The sequence below is a fragment of the Ochotona princeps genome, chromosome 31, assembly GCF_030435755.1.
Source record: "Ochotona princeps isolate mOchPri1 chromosome 31, mOchPri1.hap1, whole genome shotgun sequence".
Classification (NCBI taxonomy): Eukaryota; Metazoa; Chordata; class Mammalia; order Lagomorpha; family Ochotonidae; genus Ochotona; species Ochotona princeps.
The window spans coordinates 4,822,812-4,839,964 of NC_080862.1; the positions used below are offsets into that span (position 1 = coordinate 4,822,812).

General features: G+C 50.4%; 1 protein-coding gene and 1 long non-coding RNA gene across 2 annotated transcripts in view; one reads left to right on the top strand and one right to left on the bottom strand.

Moving 5' to 3' along the window:
- Positions 1-17,153, top strand: part of PSAT1 (phosphoserine aminotransferase 1) — a 20,570-nt gene continuing 3,417 nt past the window's right edge. Inside the window, exons 1-7 of the mRNA XM_004591787.3 lie at positions 1-430; positions 3,188-3,248; positions 5,102-5,171; positions 7,754-7,959; positions 8,685-8,857; positions 10,676-10,845; positions 14,065-14,193. Coding sequence (XP_004591844.2) covers positions 371-430; positions 3,188-3,248; positions 5,102-5,171; positions 7,754-7,959; positions 8,685-8,857; positions 10,676-10,845; positions 14,065-14,193 — 869 coding nt within the window. The 5' untranslated portion in view covers positions 1-370. The remainder of the gene's footprint in view (positions 431-3,187; positions 3,249-5,101; positions 5,172-7,753; positions 7,960-8,684; positions 8,858-10,675; positions 10,846-14,064; positions 14,194-17,153) is intronic.
- The window catches only part of LOC131478380 (uncharacterized), a 17,128-nt gene continuing 12,904 nt past the window's right edge, over positions 12,930-17,153 (bottom strand). Inside the window, exon 3 of the long non-coding RNA XR_009244444.1 lies at positions 12,930-12,980. This is a non-coding gene — a long non-coding RNA (uncharacterized LOC131478380). The remainder of the gene's footprint in view (positions 12,981-17,153) is intronic.

Sequence of the window (17,153 nt, forward strand, 5' to 3'; positions counted from 1 at the left end):
GCAGGCGGGCAGAGCGGCCTCTCTCAACCACCAGCTATCTTGGCGCGGGCGCTGAACCGAGCAAAGAAAGCTGTTGCAATCTCCCCTGTGCCTTGCATGGATTGAAAGGGGGGTTGGAACACGAACAACCAGGAGGAGCCACGGTTCCCGGCCTCGGCTCGGGGGCCAGGCCAATAGGGATGTGAGCTCCCCCGGTGCCAACCAATGAGTACCAGGGCCTTCGACGGTGGCCCAATGGAACGCCGACTGGGCCCGGGGAGAAGGCGGGGAGCCGGAGCCCCGCCGCAAACCCGCGCGGCCAAGTCCGGGTGAACCCGCTGGACGCGCTGTGGTCCCTCCGTAGCTGACTCGCCTCCCGCACCGCCGCGCCATGGACTCTCCGAAGCAGACTGTCAACTTCGGGCCCGGGCCCGCCAAGCTGCCACGCTCGGTAGGTCCCCGCGGGCGCGTGCCAGGCTTGCGGTCCTAGGGCGAGTTGGCATCCCTGCCCTGGGCCGGCTCCGCGCCGCTGTGCAACAGCGTGCACGCCGCTTCAGGAGCTCTGGCATGCGGGCTCCGCATTTTTCAGCTGGCAAGGGAAGCTCGGCGACGCGTGCCTGTGCTTCTGCCGCTGGAACCGGCGGCTGCCGCGAGCTGGGCACCCTCCCAGCCGCCCGGACGTGGGGTGCTGCCGGGGTAGCGCACCTGCACACGCTGGGACTGTGTCTTCTTCACCCCGGGCGCGGCGGGAAAGAAAGAATACCCTTTTCTTGCTCTCCTCGCGCAGTTGTGGCGCTGCGAGCTGGGGCTGTGCGGAGTGGATGCATGAATGGGCGTGTATGGCCAACAGCTGGTGAATGACAATGAATGTGTTGCTTACCACCGGGGAGCACATTAACTCGCGGGGATTACAAACCCAGGGCTCGCCTCTGTAGTTTATCCAAGCACTCGGGAACGTGTTGTTTGGAAGTGCAGATTTGAAAGTCTGCAGGCCTACTTCTTCCTCCGGAACCTAACCTTCCCTAACGTCTTCCTCTCCTCTGTTTTGGTTTTGCTTTTCACCTTTCCGACCCCTGGAGAGTCATCGGAGTGTTCCAATTAGTAGCTTACTGGGTTGCTTAACTCAGTTCAGTTCACTCTATTCTGGAGCAAAAGGAACCAGTGAGTTAACTCCCTGGAGCCCCAGCAGATAATGCAGGTGTTAGCACGGAGGAACTCACGGCTTGCCTTTCGGACCCCCGCCAGGGTCCAGCTCCTCCCCACCCCTCCGGCTGTGTTGTGTCAAAAGGACAAAGTCCCCCGGTCAGCCTTGAACTCCTGGCCTTACAGGCGGCTGCCGCTGCTCTCGTGTTTGTATTTTGCTAACCAGGAAGAAGCTGATAAACTGTTGTAGCGGTGTGGGTCCCAGCCAAGTACTTTACAATGATGTGTTGTTGCACGGAGTGCGGTCTGGCTGGGACAGAGCCGCCTCTGTGCTGCGGGGCGGGCAATGTTACAATGGCACAGAGACCGCCCTGCCTTCCGAGGGGCGGCGCTCGCAGTGGTTGGGGGACCGGGGCTTATTTTTTTCTCCGTTATTCTAATTCATTTTAGGGGACATTCCTTGAAAGAACCATGGGAACATTTCCTGCTAATACGCTGCCTTCCTGTCCCCCCATCCCCCATCTTTTGGAATCTTTCAAGTGTTTGGTTCTTGTGTGTGTTTGTTTTCTGTTAGAAATTCATTACAAGGGCATGGATCATACAATCATTTACTAGTTATTTTCCTTTGCCGTCAGATGCGATGTGGTGGCGCGCGTGCGTGTGTGTGTGTGTGTGTAGGTATTACTTTTTACTGCCTTCTTGATGTAGTAGAATTGAAACAACGACAGAACATTTCAGATTTTGGAGGGGGGAGGCTGTTTGAAAAATGGCAAGCTACATGTGCATAATTATAATAAGAGCCTAATGAAGTCATAGTTGGTTTAATCACCAGTGACATGCACTTTCTCTATTCTCTAGCCCATCTATTTTGGAAACAAAACAAAACAACAAAACTTTGTTGTGAGTACCAAAGCGGTTGCCTAGTGCGGTTAGAGAAGACCTCACTGTACCGGAGGGAGATGTGGATTGTTGGTAGACGTTCTTAAAATTCTTTGCAGTGTTTTTGGTTAAAAGTTTTTGTAGAAAGAGGGCTGTGTTCCATATCGAAGGACTTTCTAATTTATTTGACCAGCCAGTGTCGATAAACGTGCAGTAGTTTAAAAGGGGGACACGTTCTTGAACCGCTTCTCAAGGTCCTCTTTTGCCTTAATTCGTTACTGTTAAAACACTTTTTATTTTAGAGATTTAGTTGAAAGGTAGAGAAAGGAAGACCGAGAGAGAGAGGTATTTTTCCATTTGCTGATTTGCTTGCCAAATGGCAGTAATAGCCAGGAATGGCCCAGGACAGAGCCAGGAGCTGGGAGTTCACATGGGTTGTTGTGTGGGTGGCAGGATCCAAGGCCTTGGGCCATCCTCTGCCGGCTTACCAGGGGCCCTAAGAGGGAACTGAATCAGGAGAGTTGGATATATGGGATGCAGGTGTCACAGGGTGTTGCTTAACCCACAACACCACCATGCCCATCCCTGAAATACTGTTGCCTTCCCATTGATATTATGTTGTAATGTTGGCCACCTTAGTTACTCACGTTCACAGAAGACTGTAGAGGGAATGTGGGTCCGTCCGCTCAGCTGCCAGGGTTTCAACTCCAGGGAGAGACCTTGCAGACAGCACTGCGCGCTCCATTGGGGCTGGAAGCTGCAGCTCTTCCATCCTGGGGAGAGTTCAAGTTATCTATTCAGTTGATGATGAATTATTGTTTCCTTAGCCTGGAACTTTATGCTTTGTTTACTGACAAGTGAGATTTGGCAGGGGAGCGGGGGGCGGGGGCAGGGGGGGCGGGGCAGGGCTGGGAATTTTCTAGGGAATCCCTGGACTTATGTCTTTGGGAACGGTGTTTCTTGGCCCAAGTTAGGCTGTCTCCATTTTTGCTCAACTTATGTATGGCTGAATCAGGGAGAAGGGGACTGGGCAGGGTGGGAAAAGAACCTGGGTGTTTCATGGGCTCCTCAGCGGGCTGCCCCCGCCCCGTTGTCAGGGGACCCCCCCACCCCCTCTCTTGTTTATATGTTCACAGGGAAAGTTGTGTATGACATGTTGAAATCATCTTTTCTTTTTCCCCACTAGGTATTGTTAGAGATACAGAAGGAGTTGGTGGACTACAAAGGCCTTGGCATTAGCGTTCTTGGTAAGATTCACGTTTGCATTCTGAGAGTCTCAGATCAAAGGGGACGGATGTACAGGCATCAGGCTTGGAATTTCTGCAGGCTCTTCCTGTAGGCCTTTGAAGATATGAGTGCGTCTTTAAACTTTGATAACTTGGGGTGCATGCTAGATACACACACGGTGGAAAACAGCATCCATACTGGTGAGCGGCTCAGACATCTCAGCTTGCCTTCGTGTAATTGGTCTCTGCTAAGCACAGCGTCTGTACATGGCCCAACAGTGGCCCCAGATTTGTCATATTGCTTCATATTCAGTGTACAGTTCTTACTATGGTTAAATACAAGCTTCTTTAATTTTTTTTTAATTTGAAACGCAGAGGTACAGAGACAGAAATTGTCCATCTGCTTGTTCACTTTCAAAATGTCCACATCCATCAGCTGGGGCCAGGCACAAGGCAGGAGCTCAGACCTCAGGCTGGGTCTCCCGAAGGCAGAGACCCTCGGGGCGCGGGCGCTGGCATTGCAGATGCAGCTGGGACTTGCATCCAGCGCTCTCTGCTGTGGAATGCAGAGTCCTACGTGTGGGCTCTAACTGCTCATGCTCGCCCCAAGCCCCAAGCTGTCTAGGAAGAGCTTGCATGTTAACACCTTTGTTATTAAGTTTCTTTTCCTTACACAGTTGCTGAAGAGGACCTTTGAGTTCTAAAGCTTACTTTCTTTGGATTTTGTTTTTTTTTTACATTTCAAAGGTTGCATCAATTTTTAAAATGTGTTTATTTATTTATTAAGATTTATTTATTTATCAGATATACAGAGAGGAGGAAAGAAAGAGAGGAAGGCCTTCCGGCCACTGAGTTACTCCTTGAGTGACCACAGCGGCCAGAGCTGAGCCAATCTGAAGCCAGGAGCCAGGAGCTTCTTCCGGATCTCCCATGCAGGTGCAGGGTCCCAAAGCTTTGGGCCATCCTCGACTGCTTTCCCAGGCCACAGGCAGGGAGCTGGATGGGGAGTGGAGCAGCTGGGACACGAAACAGCACCCATATGGGATCCTGGCGCATATAAGGGGAGGACTTTAATTGCTAGGCTACTATGCTGGGTCTGCATCATTTTTTCTTTTTTTTAAATATTTATTCATGGATCCAAGGTTGAGCTACTGCTTGTAGTACCAGCATCATACAGACACTAGTTCAAATCAAATATCTAAAAAGATTTACATGTTTGAAAGGCAGAGTTACAGAGAGGGAAGATGGCGGGGGTGGGGTGCGTTGGGCTGGTCTTCCATCAGCTGGTTCAGTTCCCCAAATGGCTGCAGTGCTTTGGGACTGGGCCAGCCTTTTCTGGATTTCCCATGTGGTTAGCAGGAGCCGAGTGCTAGGGGCATCTTCTCCTGCTTTCCCAGGGGCATTAGCAATGAGCTGGATTGGAACTGGAGCGGCAGGGACTCAAACCAGCCCCAGGTTGTGTAATAGTAAGAGCTCATAGAGTTCATTGCTAAATCTGGGTAACTGAACTGAGTTTTTAGGTTTCTATGAATTGAAATCGTAGCATGGGATTTCGTGTTCTTGTCTCAAAGGGCAACAGTGTACCCAGATTACTGTTTGTCAGGAAGAGGTAGTTACAGAGTCACAGTCAACCTCAAGTTGAGCTGGTGAGTGGCCTGTTTAGTGAATGAATATGCCACTTGGAAAACCATTCTGCCACGACTGTTGGCTCATATGTTTGTAAAGTCAAAATCTGTTTGGATCATCCCCTACGCTAAGTGAACTGTGAGACCCGGATGTGAACACAGGAAAGTCCTTTTTGTTGTTTGTTTACCCATTTTGTAGTTAGCTCTGTTGGTTTGGTTCTGAACTGTTTTTTGTTTTTCCTTCCACAGAAATGAGTCACAGGTCATCTGATTTCGCCAAGATTATTAACAACGCAGAGACTCTTGTGCGGGAATTGCTGTGAGTTTAATGTTCAAATTTACGAAAGACCTAATTGTGTTACTTCTGTTTGATATTTCATAAACTTTGGAATGTCTGTTGCATTCTTTGCTATACTCTGCTGTTTGTTCATAATATTGCACATTACAAATCATCTTTCACTTAGTACATGTTTTTTTTTTTTTCACTTGTTTCCTAGTCTATTTGGGTGTGTATTGTGATTCTTGCGAAGATTTGAAATCATTGTGTCTTGGATAGATTTTTCGGTGCTGTGGTAGGTAAGCTGGCTCGAAGAGGATTTAAATGACTAAAAAGATGATACTTGGTCAGCGCCTTTGAGGTTGGCTTCCAGTGTCTATGGAGTGTAGGCCTCAAACTGCCTGTGGAGTCCCCGGTTAGCGATGGCGCGAGGACACTTCTTGAATGCAGTGTTGGACCACACTCGGGCCTGCTCCGTGGGGAATCGCACTGTGTGTGGACAGGCCCTGTGGGTGTGTGTGCTGAGCCTCGGGGGTAGCTGCTTACACGGTGCTCCCTAGATAATCCTAGTTGACCCCCTTACTCTTTTTGCTGTGTAGGAGCGTGGTGACATATATTTTTATATCCAGATACACACATGAATAGGGTAACCTTAACAACCACTTTTTTTTTTCCCTGCGCAAAAATCCGTATTCCTGTCAGAGAGCCTAGAGGAAAAGCCAGACTTAGGGATTCATCTAGACTGAACGATAGCCCACCCAGCGAGAGTCATCATTAGCATTTTAAATGTTTCTGGTCATGTAGAGTCCGTCCTTACGTCACTTCATCAAAACAGCTGCAACTGTGCTCAGCGCTTCGGCACTTGGCTTTGTGAGTGGCTTGATGCAGTGATCAGGTGGGACTGGTAGAATTAGAGGGCTCGGAGAGAAAGATGGTGACTGTCCATTTGACATCACATGCCCAAGGCTGCTTTCCAGGTCCCTTGTCACAGATACAAAAGGAATCCTATTCTTGGTGGTAAGGCTCACTGGGTCACCTGACGCCGTGGCTAAGAGCCTCTGCAGATTGAGGTCCTAGTGCTTTTTTTTAAAGATCTATTCATTTTCATTGAAAAGGCAGATTCACAGAGAGAAGGAAAGACATAGAGGAAGATCTTCCACCTGCTGGTTCATTCTCCAAGTGGCTACAACAGCTGGAGCCCAGCCAATCTGAGCCAATCCAAAGCGAGGAGCCAGGAGCTTCCTCCAGGTCTCCCATGTGGATGCAGGGTCCCAAGGCCCTGGGCCACCCTCCACTGTTTTCCCAGGCCACAACAGGGAGCTGGAAGAGAAATGGAGCAGCAAGGGCATGAACGGAACCCACCTTTGATCTTCGTGCATAGAAGGCGAGGTTTTAGCCACTGAACCATTGTGCCAGGCCCTGGGGTCCCAGTTTAATTCTTGGCTTGCCCTTATCCTTTTGTCCCCTAACCTGATTCCTGCCTTGTTTCCTTAAGTCTGGGTTCCTTCGTGGCCTTAGGATTGGTCCTGCTTGTGAATCATAAGCGTTGAATTCTGCCTTGGAGGACAGTCTTCCCCAGCTGCTAAGAACTGTGTGGTTAAAGTCTAACCCCCTTCCCGACCTTCGGCTGCTGTGTGATCCTCCGAGTGCTGCATGTAGGGTAGGCTGGTTTCTGAACAAGAGTTACACAGCACCTGTCCCCCACCTCTGTAAGTGGCCCTGTCCTTTACAGAGTTATCTTGTGTATCTTTGGCTCGAACTTTGTCCCTCTGGCCATCTGCCTTCCTGTGACCTGCTCCTCAGCGCTGAGCTTACTCAGAGCCTCTTGGCCAGTGCCCAAGGTACACCCTTGGATCTCACCTTACGCTTTTGCTGTAGCCATTCTAATCCCCATCTGAACTGGGACTCCCTCCTGCAATCAAAGAACTTTATTACGAATCTTGATGTTATTTAGGCGTGTGACTACATGACTAGGCCTCACATGTTATTACGGATCCCTCCCCAGTGTCCACCTTGCTCACATCATGATGTTTAACACACAAGAGTTTGGGTTGTAGATGACAGAAGCCCAAGCCACTGGCACAAGCGACAAAGACAACATGCGACCTTGAGTAACAGCAAAGGGTAGATGAAGGCTTTTCCATTTCTGGGCTCTGTCTTCTCACATCTTAGTGTTTTCTTGTGGGCCCCAGCAAAAAAATTTTTTATAGGATGAGCTCCTCCAAGATTGTTCTTTCCCTCAGTAGAAACAGCCTCTTGTACCCAAATGTTTGAGCCACGGTCTTAGAACCACATCCCATGGGGCAGCTTGGGTCATGTCTTCATCTGTTTGAGCTGGGGTTGGCTGGGCTTGAGCTGTGTGGACTGGGAGTAGAACGGGGAAGATGCCAAAAAGGGGCATCACACTGTTTTTGTTAGGTGAAGGAGGTGGCCTACATGGTGGCCATAGGCCACCAAGTGCCTGGGGATCAGTTGCCCAAGGAATGAATAGATCCATGACTGAATTACTGACGGTAGAGCAGGAATGGGATACTGCCATGTTTCTTGCAGTAAATCTAGCAACCCCGATTCTGTCTTTGACCTTGGGAGTCTGTGTACTGACTGGCCTCTTTTCTTCTGCCCAGAGCCGTTCCAGACAATTACAAGGTGATTTTCCTACAAGGAGGTGGGTGTGGTCAGTTCAGTGCTGTACCCTTCAATCTGATTGGCCTGAAACCAGGAAGGTGTGCGGACTATGTGGTGACGGGAATTTGGTCAGCAAAGGCGGCTGAAGAAGCCAAGAAGTTTGGGACGGTGAATATGGTCCTGCCTAAGCTTGGAAGTTACACAAGTGAGTGCTGGGCGCTCAGCTGGCCAGGGAAATGCCAGCAAGGGGGCCTCTCTTCCTTCCTCCCCTTTAGTTATTAGTCTGGTACCAGTTGGGGTAGTTGGCTGTACTAGTTAAGACTACTAACTAGCTTTTGCAAAAGGAGTCCTCACAGGCTTGCTTAGGGGAACAGTGCTGGGTTGGCTCAGGTGTGCGTTGGCCCCGGGTTCTGATGATCTCAGATTTTGGCATCTCTTTCTGTCTCTTCCATGGTGGCTTGCACAGTCAAGGGAAAGCTGCCCCCTTTTTTCCTGGGAGATGCTTGATGATGCAGTTCTCGATGATAAGATGTCCCAAGTCTCAGTTGGAGCATTTCCTGAAACAGACCCAGGCATCCCTTCAGAATCAGTCACCATGGCGGTGCCTGTCACATTCTCCTTCTGGGGGTGTGGGTTGCATGAGCTGCACTGGAACCACAGGAGCTGAGAGGGAGGGCCGGGGTTCCCAGAGGAGACTGCTGAAGGTAGGGCCAATGGATGCAAGGTGACGAGAAAGGAATTCCCAATATCCACACTGCCATGTTTGACTCATGCACCTGTAACAGCCTACAGGTGGGATGGGTCACCCTTGTGGAATGGTGGGGATGGTGCTTTTGCTTTGGGGTGCCTTAATCCTTACTGCTGGGGGAGAGGCATCAGCCTCTAGCATGACCCCCCCTACGTCAGTCTCAGACTTGTCTTCTGCGACAGAAATCCCGGATCCGAGCACCTGGAACCTTAACCCAGAGGCCTCCTATGTGTATTACTGCGCCAATGAGACTGTGCATGGCGTGGAGTTTGACTTTGTACCTGATGTCAAGGGAGCCGTCCTGGTGTGTGACATGTCTTCGAATTTCCTCTCCAGGCCAGTGGACGTTTCCAAGGTAAAGTAAGAGGAGGCTGGATGGGAGGAGGTCCTGGTGGCGTTTCTGTTTCTTTTGGGATGTTTTATTTGTCGTCTGCTTATTTCACTTCATTTTATTTGGAAGACAAAGAGACAGAGAGGTGTTCCATCTGCTGGTTCACAGCCTCTCACAACAAGGGCAAGGCTGAAGCCGGGATCCTGGAACTCCATCCAGGTCGCCCATGTGGATGACTGGGTGGGACAAAAACAATCGAGCCATCGCCTGCCGCCTCTCAGGGTGCACAGTAACAGGAAGCTGCATTGGAAATGGCAGAGCCAGGACTTGAGCCAGGCACCCCGGTATGGGGTGGGGCATGCCAAGTGGCATTTTGGCTGCTGAGCCAAACACCTGCTTGGATATGCTAGTAAGAACAGGATCCTTCCTGTGTGCAATGCTTGGGGCTCTGCGGCCAGCGCAGCTGCCAGGGAGCCGACTATTGCCTACTGCTAACTATTGAAATGCTGAAGTCCTGACTCATGGGCCCCGGGGAGTCAGCACACTGGGGGTGTCTTATTCTCCTCCCCTTTTAATTATTTTTATTGGAGAGTCAGATATACAGAGAGGAGGAGAGACAGGAAGATCTTCCATCCTTGGCTCACTCCCTGAGTGGCTGCAATGTCCTGAGCTGAGCCAATATGAAGCCAGGAGATCCTCCGGATCTCCCACGCAGGTGCAGGGTCCCAAAGCTTTGGGCCATCCTTGACTGCTTTCTCAGGCCACAGGCAGGGAGCTGGATGGGAAGTGGAGCTGCATTTTCTCGTGTGGATATATCGCGTTTGCGTTGCAATCTGCTTTTCTAGATTATTTCCTAAAGAATGTCAGCTGTGAACTCTCCCCCATGGCACCGTTTGCTTTTTGCCCAACGTCTCAAGCAGAGAAAGGCGGAGAGCAGCGCTGGTCTTGCACAGCAAAAACTCCCCACGTTTTCTCGAAGCATCTGTTGTAACAAACATTTCCGTCCCTGAGACAGGCGCTTGGTACAGCTGCTGTGGTGCCACTTGGAACAATTGCATCCTATAACCAAGAGTCTAGATTGAAGTCTTGCTGTCCGTCCCGATCCCAGCTACCCGCGAATGCAGACCTGGGGCAGGGCATTGGTGATGTCTCGAGTACTTGGGTCCAGCTACCCACGTGGGAGACTCAGATCGGGTTTGGGGCTCCTGGCTTTGGGCCGACCCAGCCCTGGCTGTCGTAGGCATTTGGGGAGAACCAGAGGATAGAAGAACTTTCTGTGTGTGTCTGTGGATCTCTGCCTTCCAAATAGAGGATGAAGTCATGGATAAATGCTTTTTGAAAAGTGAGCTCCTTCTGGTAGCACGTTCCTTCCCCTCTCAGCACCTTCTGATTGTCCCTTTATTCACAAACTAAAAACAGGTTAATCATAGCAAACTTTGGTAGTTGCAGGTATTTAGTTTTAAATGATTTTAATGCAAATGATATGGACAGGATATGTTTTGAATTTTTTTGGGTAATTTTCTATACTTATTTAAAAGTAGCAAAAAATTTTTTTTTTCTCTTGACTGCCAAGGATGTTTAGAGGTGCCATTTCCAAGGCTGGTTTGGATGTAGAGAGGAGATGGGCAGAGCGGACGGGAGTAAGTTCAGGGCCCTTCTAGAAGGGGTGAGGTCCCCAGGCTGGCCCTCTTCACCTGTACAGCCCCAGAGGGAGGCGCCTGTGGAACAGGGCAGGCCGCCTGTGCAGGCACAGAGTAACTCGTACTTGCAGAAGGGGCCGGGAGGTTGGCCAATGAAGAATGCCCCGTGGTTTCTACAATGTCTTGTCTTTCCCGTTCTCAGTTCGGTGTGATTTTTGCCGGTGCCCAGAAGAACGTGGGCCCTGCGGGGGTCACGGTGGTGATCGTGCGTGATGACCTGCTGGAATTCGCCCTCCCGGAGTGCCCCTCCATCCTGGAGTACAAAGTGCAGGCGGCCAGCGGCTCCTTGTACAACACACCCCCGTGTTTCAGGTAACGGTGGGACCCAGCCCGCTGGACAGTTCCTGGTGCAAGTGCACGGGGCTTTTTCCAGTGTTTTCTCGAGCTGCTGATCCGCTGGCCCCACACGTCCTGCTGGGATCCTCTGCCCTGCTCATCTTTCTCTTTTAGCCCTCTGCCCTCTGAGGGACTTTTTCTTGTCCTTTACCCTTCACTGGCCGTGGGAGGGAGGGCATGTGTTAGTCTGTGTTTGTGCCCAAGCAGTCCAGGCCCTGCTGGTTTTCTTTTAACCTCAGAGTTCTCTGCAGCTGAAGAGCCGTGGCCTGCATCGCAAGTAACCCGGGCAGCTTGGGAGGAAGGGCTTCCAAAGGCTGGGCCTCCCCTGCCTTTGTCTGCTTCGCTGCTGAGCCTGTATGGAGCTGGCTGGCTGGCTGCAGACACACTAGCCTGGAATGCCTTTCCGTTTTGTCTTTTCTTGTTTAAGCCAATCTGCAAAGGCCCGGGATTTTGGTAGCTGAGCAGGAGGGTGCCTTGTAACACATACAGCGAGGGCAGGAAGCTTGCTCTGTAAGTGTCCCGAGGTCTCTTACTTCCCGTGTTCAAGTGTTCTAGAAAATCTTTACGATATCTACAATTCAGTAGTTGTCTAAGATGTCCTCCTGCCTAAAAGCTGTGTGGTTCTGGATGAGTTGCTGTACCTCTTCCGTGCAGTAGGTTCCTTGAGGAGTTGTAATAATACCCTCCTCACTGGGCTGCCATGAGATTTAGGCAAGTGGAGATGCATTATTATAGAAGCATGCAGGACGTGTATTTTTCAGGAAAGTTTATTTTAGCTCAAGGTTCTGGTCCAAGGTCAATGGGCCGTGCCTGGGGTTAGTCCGGGTGGCCGAGTCCGGTGGAGGCACAGAGCGCTGCATGTCCGGAGACGGGGGCTTGCCCTTGGGTCCTGGTCTCTTCTTGTTCTTACAGCAGTCACATGTCAGCATCCTCGTGACCTTGTCTGTCCTGAAAGCTTCCTGGAGGCTTCATCTTAAAACACCGTGTTCTAGTTACCTCCCTGACCTCTTCCTACTTAGTGCCAGGAATAAATATCAAGTGTTGAAGGGGACAGACTTATAAAATGTATAGTTGTGTGTGTGTGTGTGTGTGTTGGTTGAACTTTGTGAGTCCCTGGCACTTGGTGCTTCAACACTGCTTGATGTCCATGGCTGCCGCTGGTTCCTGGCAACTCCTCAGGAGGGGCCGGCACAGGGCTTATTTACTAAGGCAGCTGTGATGTAAAGCTGCGATCCGTTAAGTATAGGACGCCTTCGTGCTCCTGGCCACTGAGGAGGTGGACACTGTTGCTGGACTCCTGCCCATTTTGCAAGTGAGGAGGCCAAGGTCATGTTTTAGACAGTAGCCTTGTGGGGATTGGAAGCCAGGCAGTCTGCCCTGGTTCACGGGCAGGTCCAACCTCAGTGCTCTGCACAAACAGGATGATTGCCTTGGCAATGTTGTGTGGGAAGGATTCTGTCTTGGGAAAAGCAAACCCAAGTAACTGAAACAGAAATCTTTCATCTGTTGGTTCACTCTTCAATGGCTACAATAGCTGGGGCTGGAGCCAAAGCCAGGAGTCAGAATCTCCATCCTGGCTTCCCACATGGGTGGCAGGGGCCTAAGTATTTTGGCCATGAGCCACTGCTTTCCCAGGCACATTATTAGAGGGAAACTGGATTACAAATAGAACAGCTGGGTCCGAAACCGGCATTCTGACACAGGGTGGCATATGCTGATACATCAATTGGTATTTGTTATTGTTAGGGTAAGAACCTATTTGTGGGACCAGTGAGAAAGCAGACCAATCTGTCTAATGGGAGATTAGAAAGGTAACTTAATGATGATTTTGGCAAGTCCCTGTGCAGACTTGGACCTGGCAGCTGGCCCCACAGGAGTGGGGACATGGGTAGGGAGAGGCGGGGAGCATCCCTGCCTGAGGATGAGCTGAGCTAGAAATGGAGACAGACAAAACCACAGCAGTTTCTTTCCCAGGTGGAAGGATGTTATGATGCCTGAGATCAGCTCTGGGCAGCATTGTTTGTGAATTGATGAGATCATGTAAATACAGAAGATGAAAGGCAATGGGGTCCGTGCATTCTGATGCCAGGAGACCCCCGGAGGTTGCTTTGCTAACACAAAAGGAGCACAGTTGTGTTTGATTAGAGTACCAGCACAGATCCGTGCGTTCATCTGTGACGGTCAGCTGGTGAGAAGCTTTCACGTGGAGACTCAAAGCTGTGTGCACTGTCCCTACCTGGGCCTGTGCCCGCAAGGCTGCTGGGCCTGGAGATGCCCAGAGGATACAAAACTTTGCATGCCACCAGTAGAAGACTCTGAAAAGGAATCAAGGTTGAAAATGTACTGTCGTTTTATTTTTGTTCAAAAGTCTGTAGAAACCTTGGGTTCTCCATGGGTTAGTGTGGACAGGGACTCTTGGGACTTCAAGGGTGAAGAGGAAGGTTGGGCCAGATGACATCTTGCAGAGGGGCTGGGCAGGTGCACTCCGATGTCCTGAGGAGTGTGACTGGGGTCTGGGCTGCACGGGGAAGGACTCATGGGCTGTGTGTCTGGTGAGGTGTTTTTCCCAAGCTTGTTCTTTTATTTACTCTTTAAATAGTTACTTATTTGAAAGGTAAAGTTAGAGATAGAGGGAGAATGAATGTTTTTCATCTGCTGGTTCACTCCCCGCATGACTGCAACAGCTGGAGTTGGCCAGGCTGAAGCCAGGACTAGCTGGAACTCTCTCTGGGTCTCCTAGGTGAGTGCCGGGGCCCAAGCACTTGGGCCATCTTTCGTTGCTTCCCCAGGTGTAGCAGCAGGGAGCTGGTTTGGAAGTGGAGCAGTTGGGACTTGACAGGCACTCATGTGGGATGCTGGTGTAACAGTGGCTTGACCTTCTGTGCCACCACACCGCTCCCTGAGCCTATTGCTGTGAATGGTCTCCAGAGTTCTGGAAGTGAGTTGACCCCGGTCTGTTTCATCACATGCTTTGCTGACATGGGAGGGACCTGCTTTTGTCTGTTTCTAACCTGTCTGGGAAGTGTGTTTTAGTTCAGTGAGGCAATCAGCTTATCTACTTTGGCAAAGTTGGACTGTGCAAAACTTTCTTTTAAAGTCTTCATTGTCCATCGTGTGGGGTAAATGATGGCGTGTTGGTCCTGTCTCCATTTGTATATACAAATTATGGACATGTCACTTGAATCTTCATTGTAGCATCTACGTCGTGGGCTTGGTGCTGGAGTGGATTAAGAACAATGGTGGGGCAGCGGCCATGAAGAGGCTCAACACCATCAAGTCTCAAATGATTTATGAGATTATTGATAATTCGCAAGGATTCTATGTGTAAGTTGAAGAATTTCATCTCACATCTTTCATGAATTTAAAACTGTATATACTGCATATCAGTGGAAGTGGGTATTTACTCTTCTCTGTGATGCTATCGTACTGGTGAGGGTGAGTGGTCTTGTGTCCCGTGCGGCGGGGTGCCCTCTTCTCCTGCACCCCACCCCTGCCTCCCTCCTGCAGAACAGGTGCACCCATGAGGTCTGCAGATGGAGCTGGTTACAGCCCAGGATGGCTGTGCTTGAATGTTTTCATGCTCATGTGACCAATGGACAGGTCCCCACCACCGGAGTGGCCGCCTGGCTTCTGATGGCTCTGTGTCCTTGGTCCCTAACCTGGCCTCCTTTCTGTGTATATCTCTCCCTAGGGAAAGATTAACTAGGTCCTCCAGATAATCTAGGATGATCTCCTCTTGAGATCTTTCTTGTGATTACATCTGCAACGGCTAATTTTCAGTTCTTTCCTTCATATGTTTAAAGATTTATTTGTGTGAGAGGTAGAGTGACAAAGGAAGAGAGAGGGAGACACATTTTTTTTTTTTATCTGCTGGTTCACTTTCCAAATGGCTGCAGTGTCTGGGACTGGTCCAGGCTGAAATGGGGAGCCTGGAATTCCATCTGGGCCTTCCATGTGTGTGGCAAGGGCCTAAACACGTGAGCATTAGTAGCAAGCTGGATCGGAAGTGCAATGGCTTGAACTCAAATGGGCCCTGTATTATGAGGCCTTGCGAACAGTGGCTTAACTTGCTGTGTCACAATACTGACCTCTTAACCCTTCCACCCGCACCCCAGGAAGTTATATTCACAGAACCTGGAGTTTGGATGTGGCCATGTGGGCCATGACTCCAGGCAGCACAGCAGGCTGCTCACCAGAGTGCTACATGTGAAGCCCCTGATGTACTGCCTGGGCTGCCTGCAAGCAGAGTGATGACATCTTTATTGTTCCCTCTCCTTCTGTGTGGGCACACGTGTCCACATGCCAGGCTTAATGCCGCGTCTGTGCCCAGGTGGATGTGCGTATGTGCATAGTCACACATGTATAAGTTCGTCCTCATTTAGCGAGTCAGGTCCCCCATTCGTAATGGTCATTATTCTGTTCCTGGCAGTCATGAGAGAACTCACACTCCAAGAATTCCAGGGGGTACGTGGAATAGAAAACACTGTTATTTAAGTTCTTACTTAATTCGTGCACTTCAGCCAGGGCTTGCTAGCTAGCATAGCTCCATCTGTGGGTGAGGGCTGAAGTGTAATTTTTTGGACAGCCTAGAAAAAGCCACTTGCTGCTGCTGCTACTTCTGCCCTGACAATGTTTGCTTGCTGTTTGGTGCCGTGAGCTCTTGGCACACACTGGCCCTGCAGCCCCACGGGCCTTGGAGGATGTGGGCTTGGCTGCATGCCTCGGCCTTTGGGCTCCTCTCCTGCAGGCTATCTGGGTGAAGGGCTGTATGCTGTGTGTTACTGTCTGCTCTGGGGTGCTGTACAACAGAGGGGATTCAGTCCTGAGGAACCTTCCCGAACCCTGATGTGTGATGGGGAAGTAAAACACCCCATCAGTGCTTCCTGGGCCACTTGAGTGTGCATCACCCACGGAGCCCAGAGCCAATGGCTAGAGAATGTGGGGTGAGCATGGAACAGTGAGATACTGTTTGGAAGGAGGGGGAAAAGAGGGTTTTTGTTTGAGTTCGAGCCTTGAATGTGAGTTAAATTAGGCAAAGGGCAAAAGTATTTTTAGGAGCTTTTACGAAGGCAGAGAATAGCCCAAGAAGGGCACCGAGGGAAGAAAGTGTGTTGTGTTTAAGGAGAAGATGGGCCGTGAGGTAAGAGTGCTGAGTCAGAAGGCAGGTCTGGGAAGAACTACAGGTTTCTTTAATTCACCCGTTCGTTCATTCATCGGCTCCCACTCATGTGTGCCTGCATCCACCCACGCACCCAGGCATCTGTCCCTCTGTCCTTGCTGGGGGACAGGAAGACTGATCATACCTCTGGGGGAAAAAATCCAGGAAGTTAGGCACAAAATGGGAAAACCTGGCAGGAATGCCGGCCAGCTCCTGCATTTTGTTTTCTCCCTGAGAGCTGGGACTCTCAATATGGGATGCGCGTGTTCCCAGTGCCTGATCTGGCTCCCCTGTTCTCCTGTGGCATGCACCCCTTCTGTGTTCCATGATGTGTAAGGTAGCCCTTTCATGGAGCACAGTACTGGATAGTGTTCTGGGGTGGCACCAGCCCTGCCAGGGACCCCAGCAGAAAATTCTAAGACCAGACAGGACCATCATGAAGCACCCAATGGGGCTTCACCTACTTCCTGGGCCTAACTGCCACTGCCATGGCCCTGGAGGACCCTCGTGGAGCTCCTGTGGGGTGTGTACCATGGCCCTGGAGGACCACCTTGGAGCTCCTGTGGGTCATGTGCCCTGGCCCTGGAGGACCCCCGTGGACCTCCTGTGGCCTGTGTACCGTGGCCTCTTGGACTTCGAAGCTCATTAGCATGTGACCTTGGGTAAATGACTTACCAGAGGCTTTGGTTCCCTCATCTGGAGGTAGATGTCCGTCAAAAAGGCTCAGGAGCTCACAGAACAACTCAAGATCCACCGGACCGTGATCCCTGAGTGTGGGGTGTGTCAGGGCGCATTGCTGTGCCACCACGCAGAAGTAAGAGAACTGTAATGAGGACAGAGGAACACATTCGTTAGAGCCACCAGAATGGAAACACATCCAGCAACCAACACACGTGCTTAATCTGCGCAAGTTAATACAGAAGGAGAGCTGAACAATTTCAAATACAAAAATGTTGAGGAACAGACGCAATCTAAACAGCAGAGTATATGAATTTAAGCTCAAAAAATAAGTTTAAAATTTCTTTCATTAAAAAAAATTACTTTTTTTTTTCCATTTTATTTGAAAAGCAGAAAGACAAATATGGACAGACAAGAGAGGGAGTTTCCATTTATTCCCCAAATGACT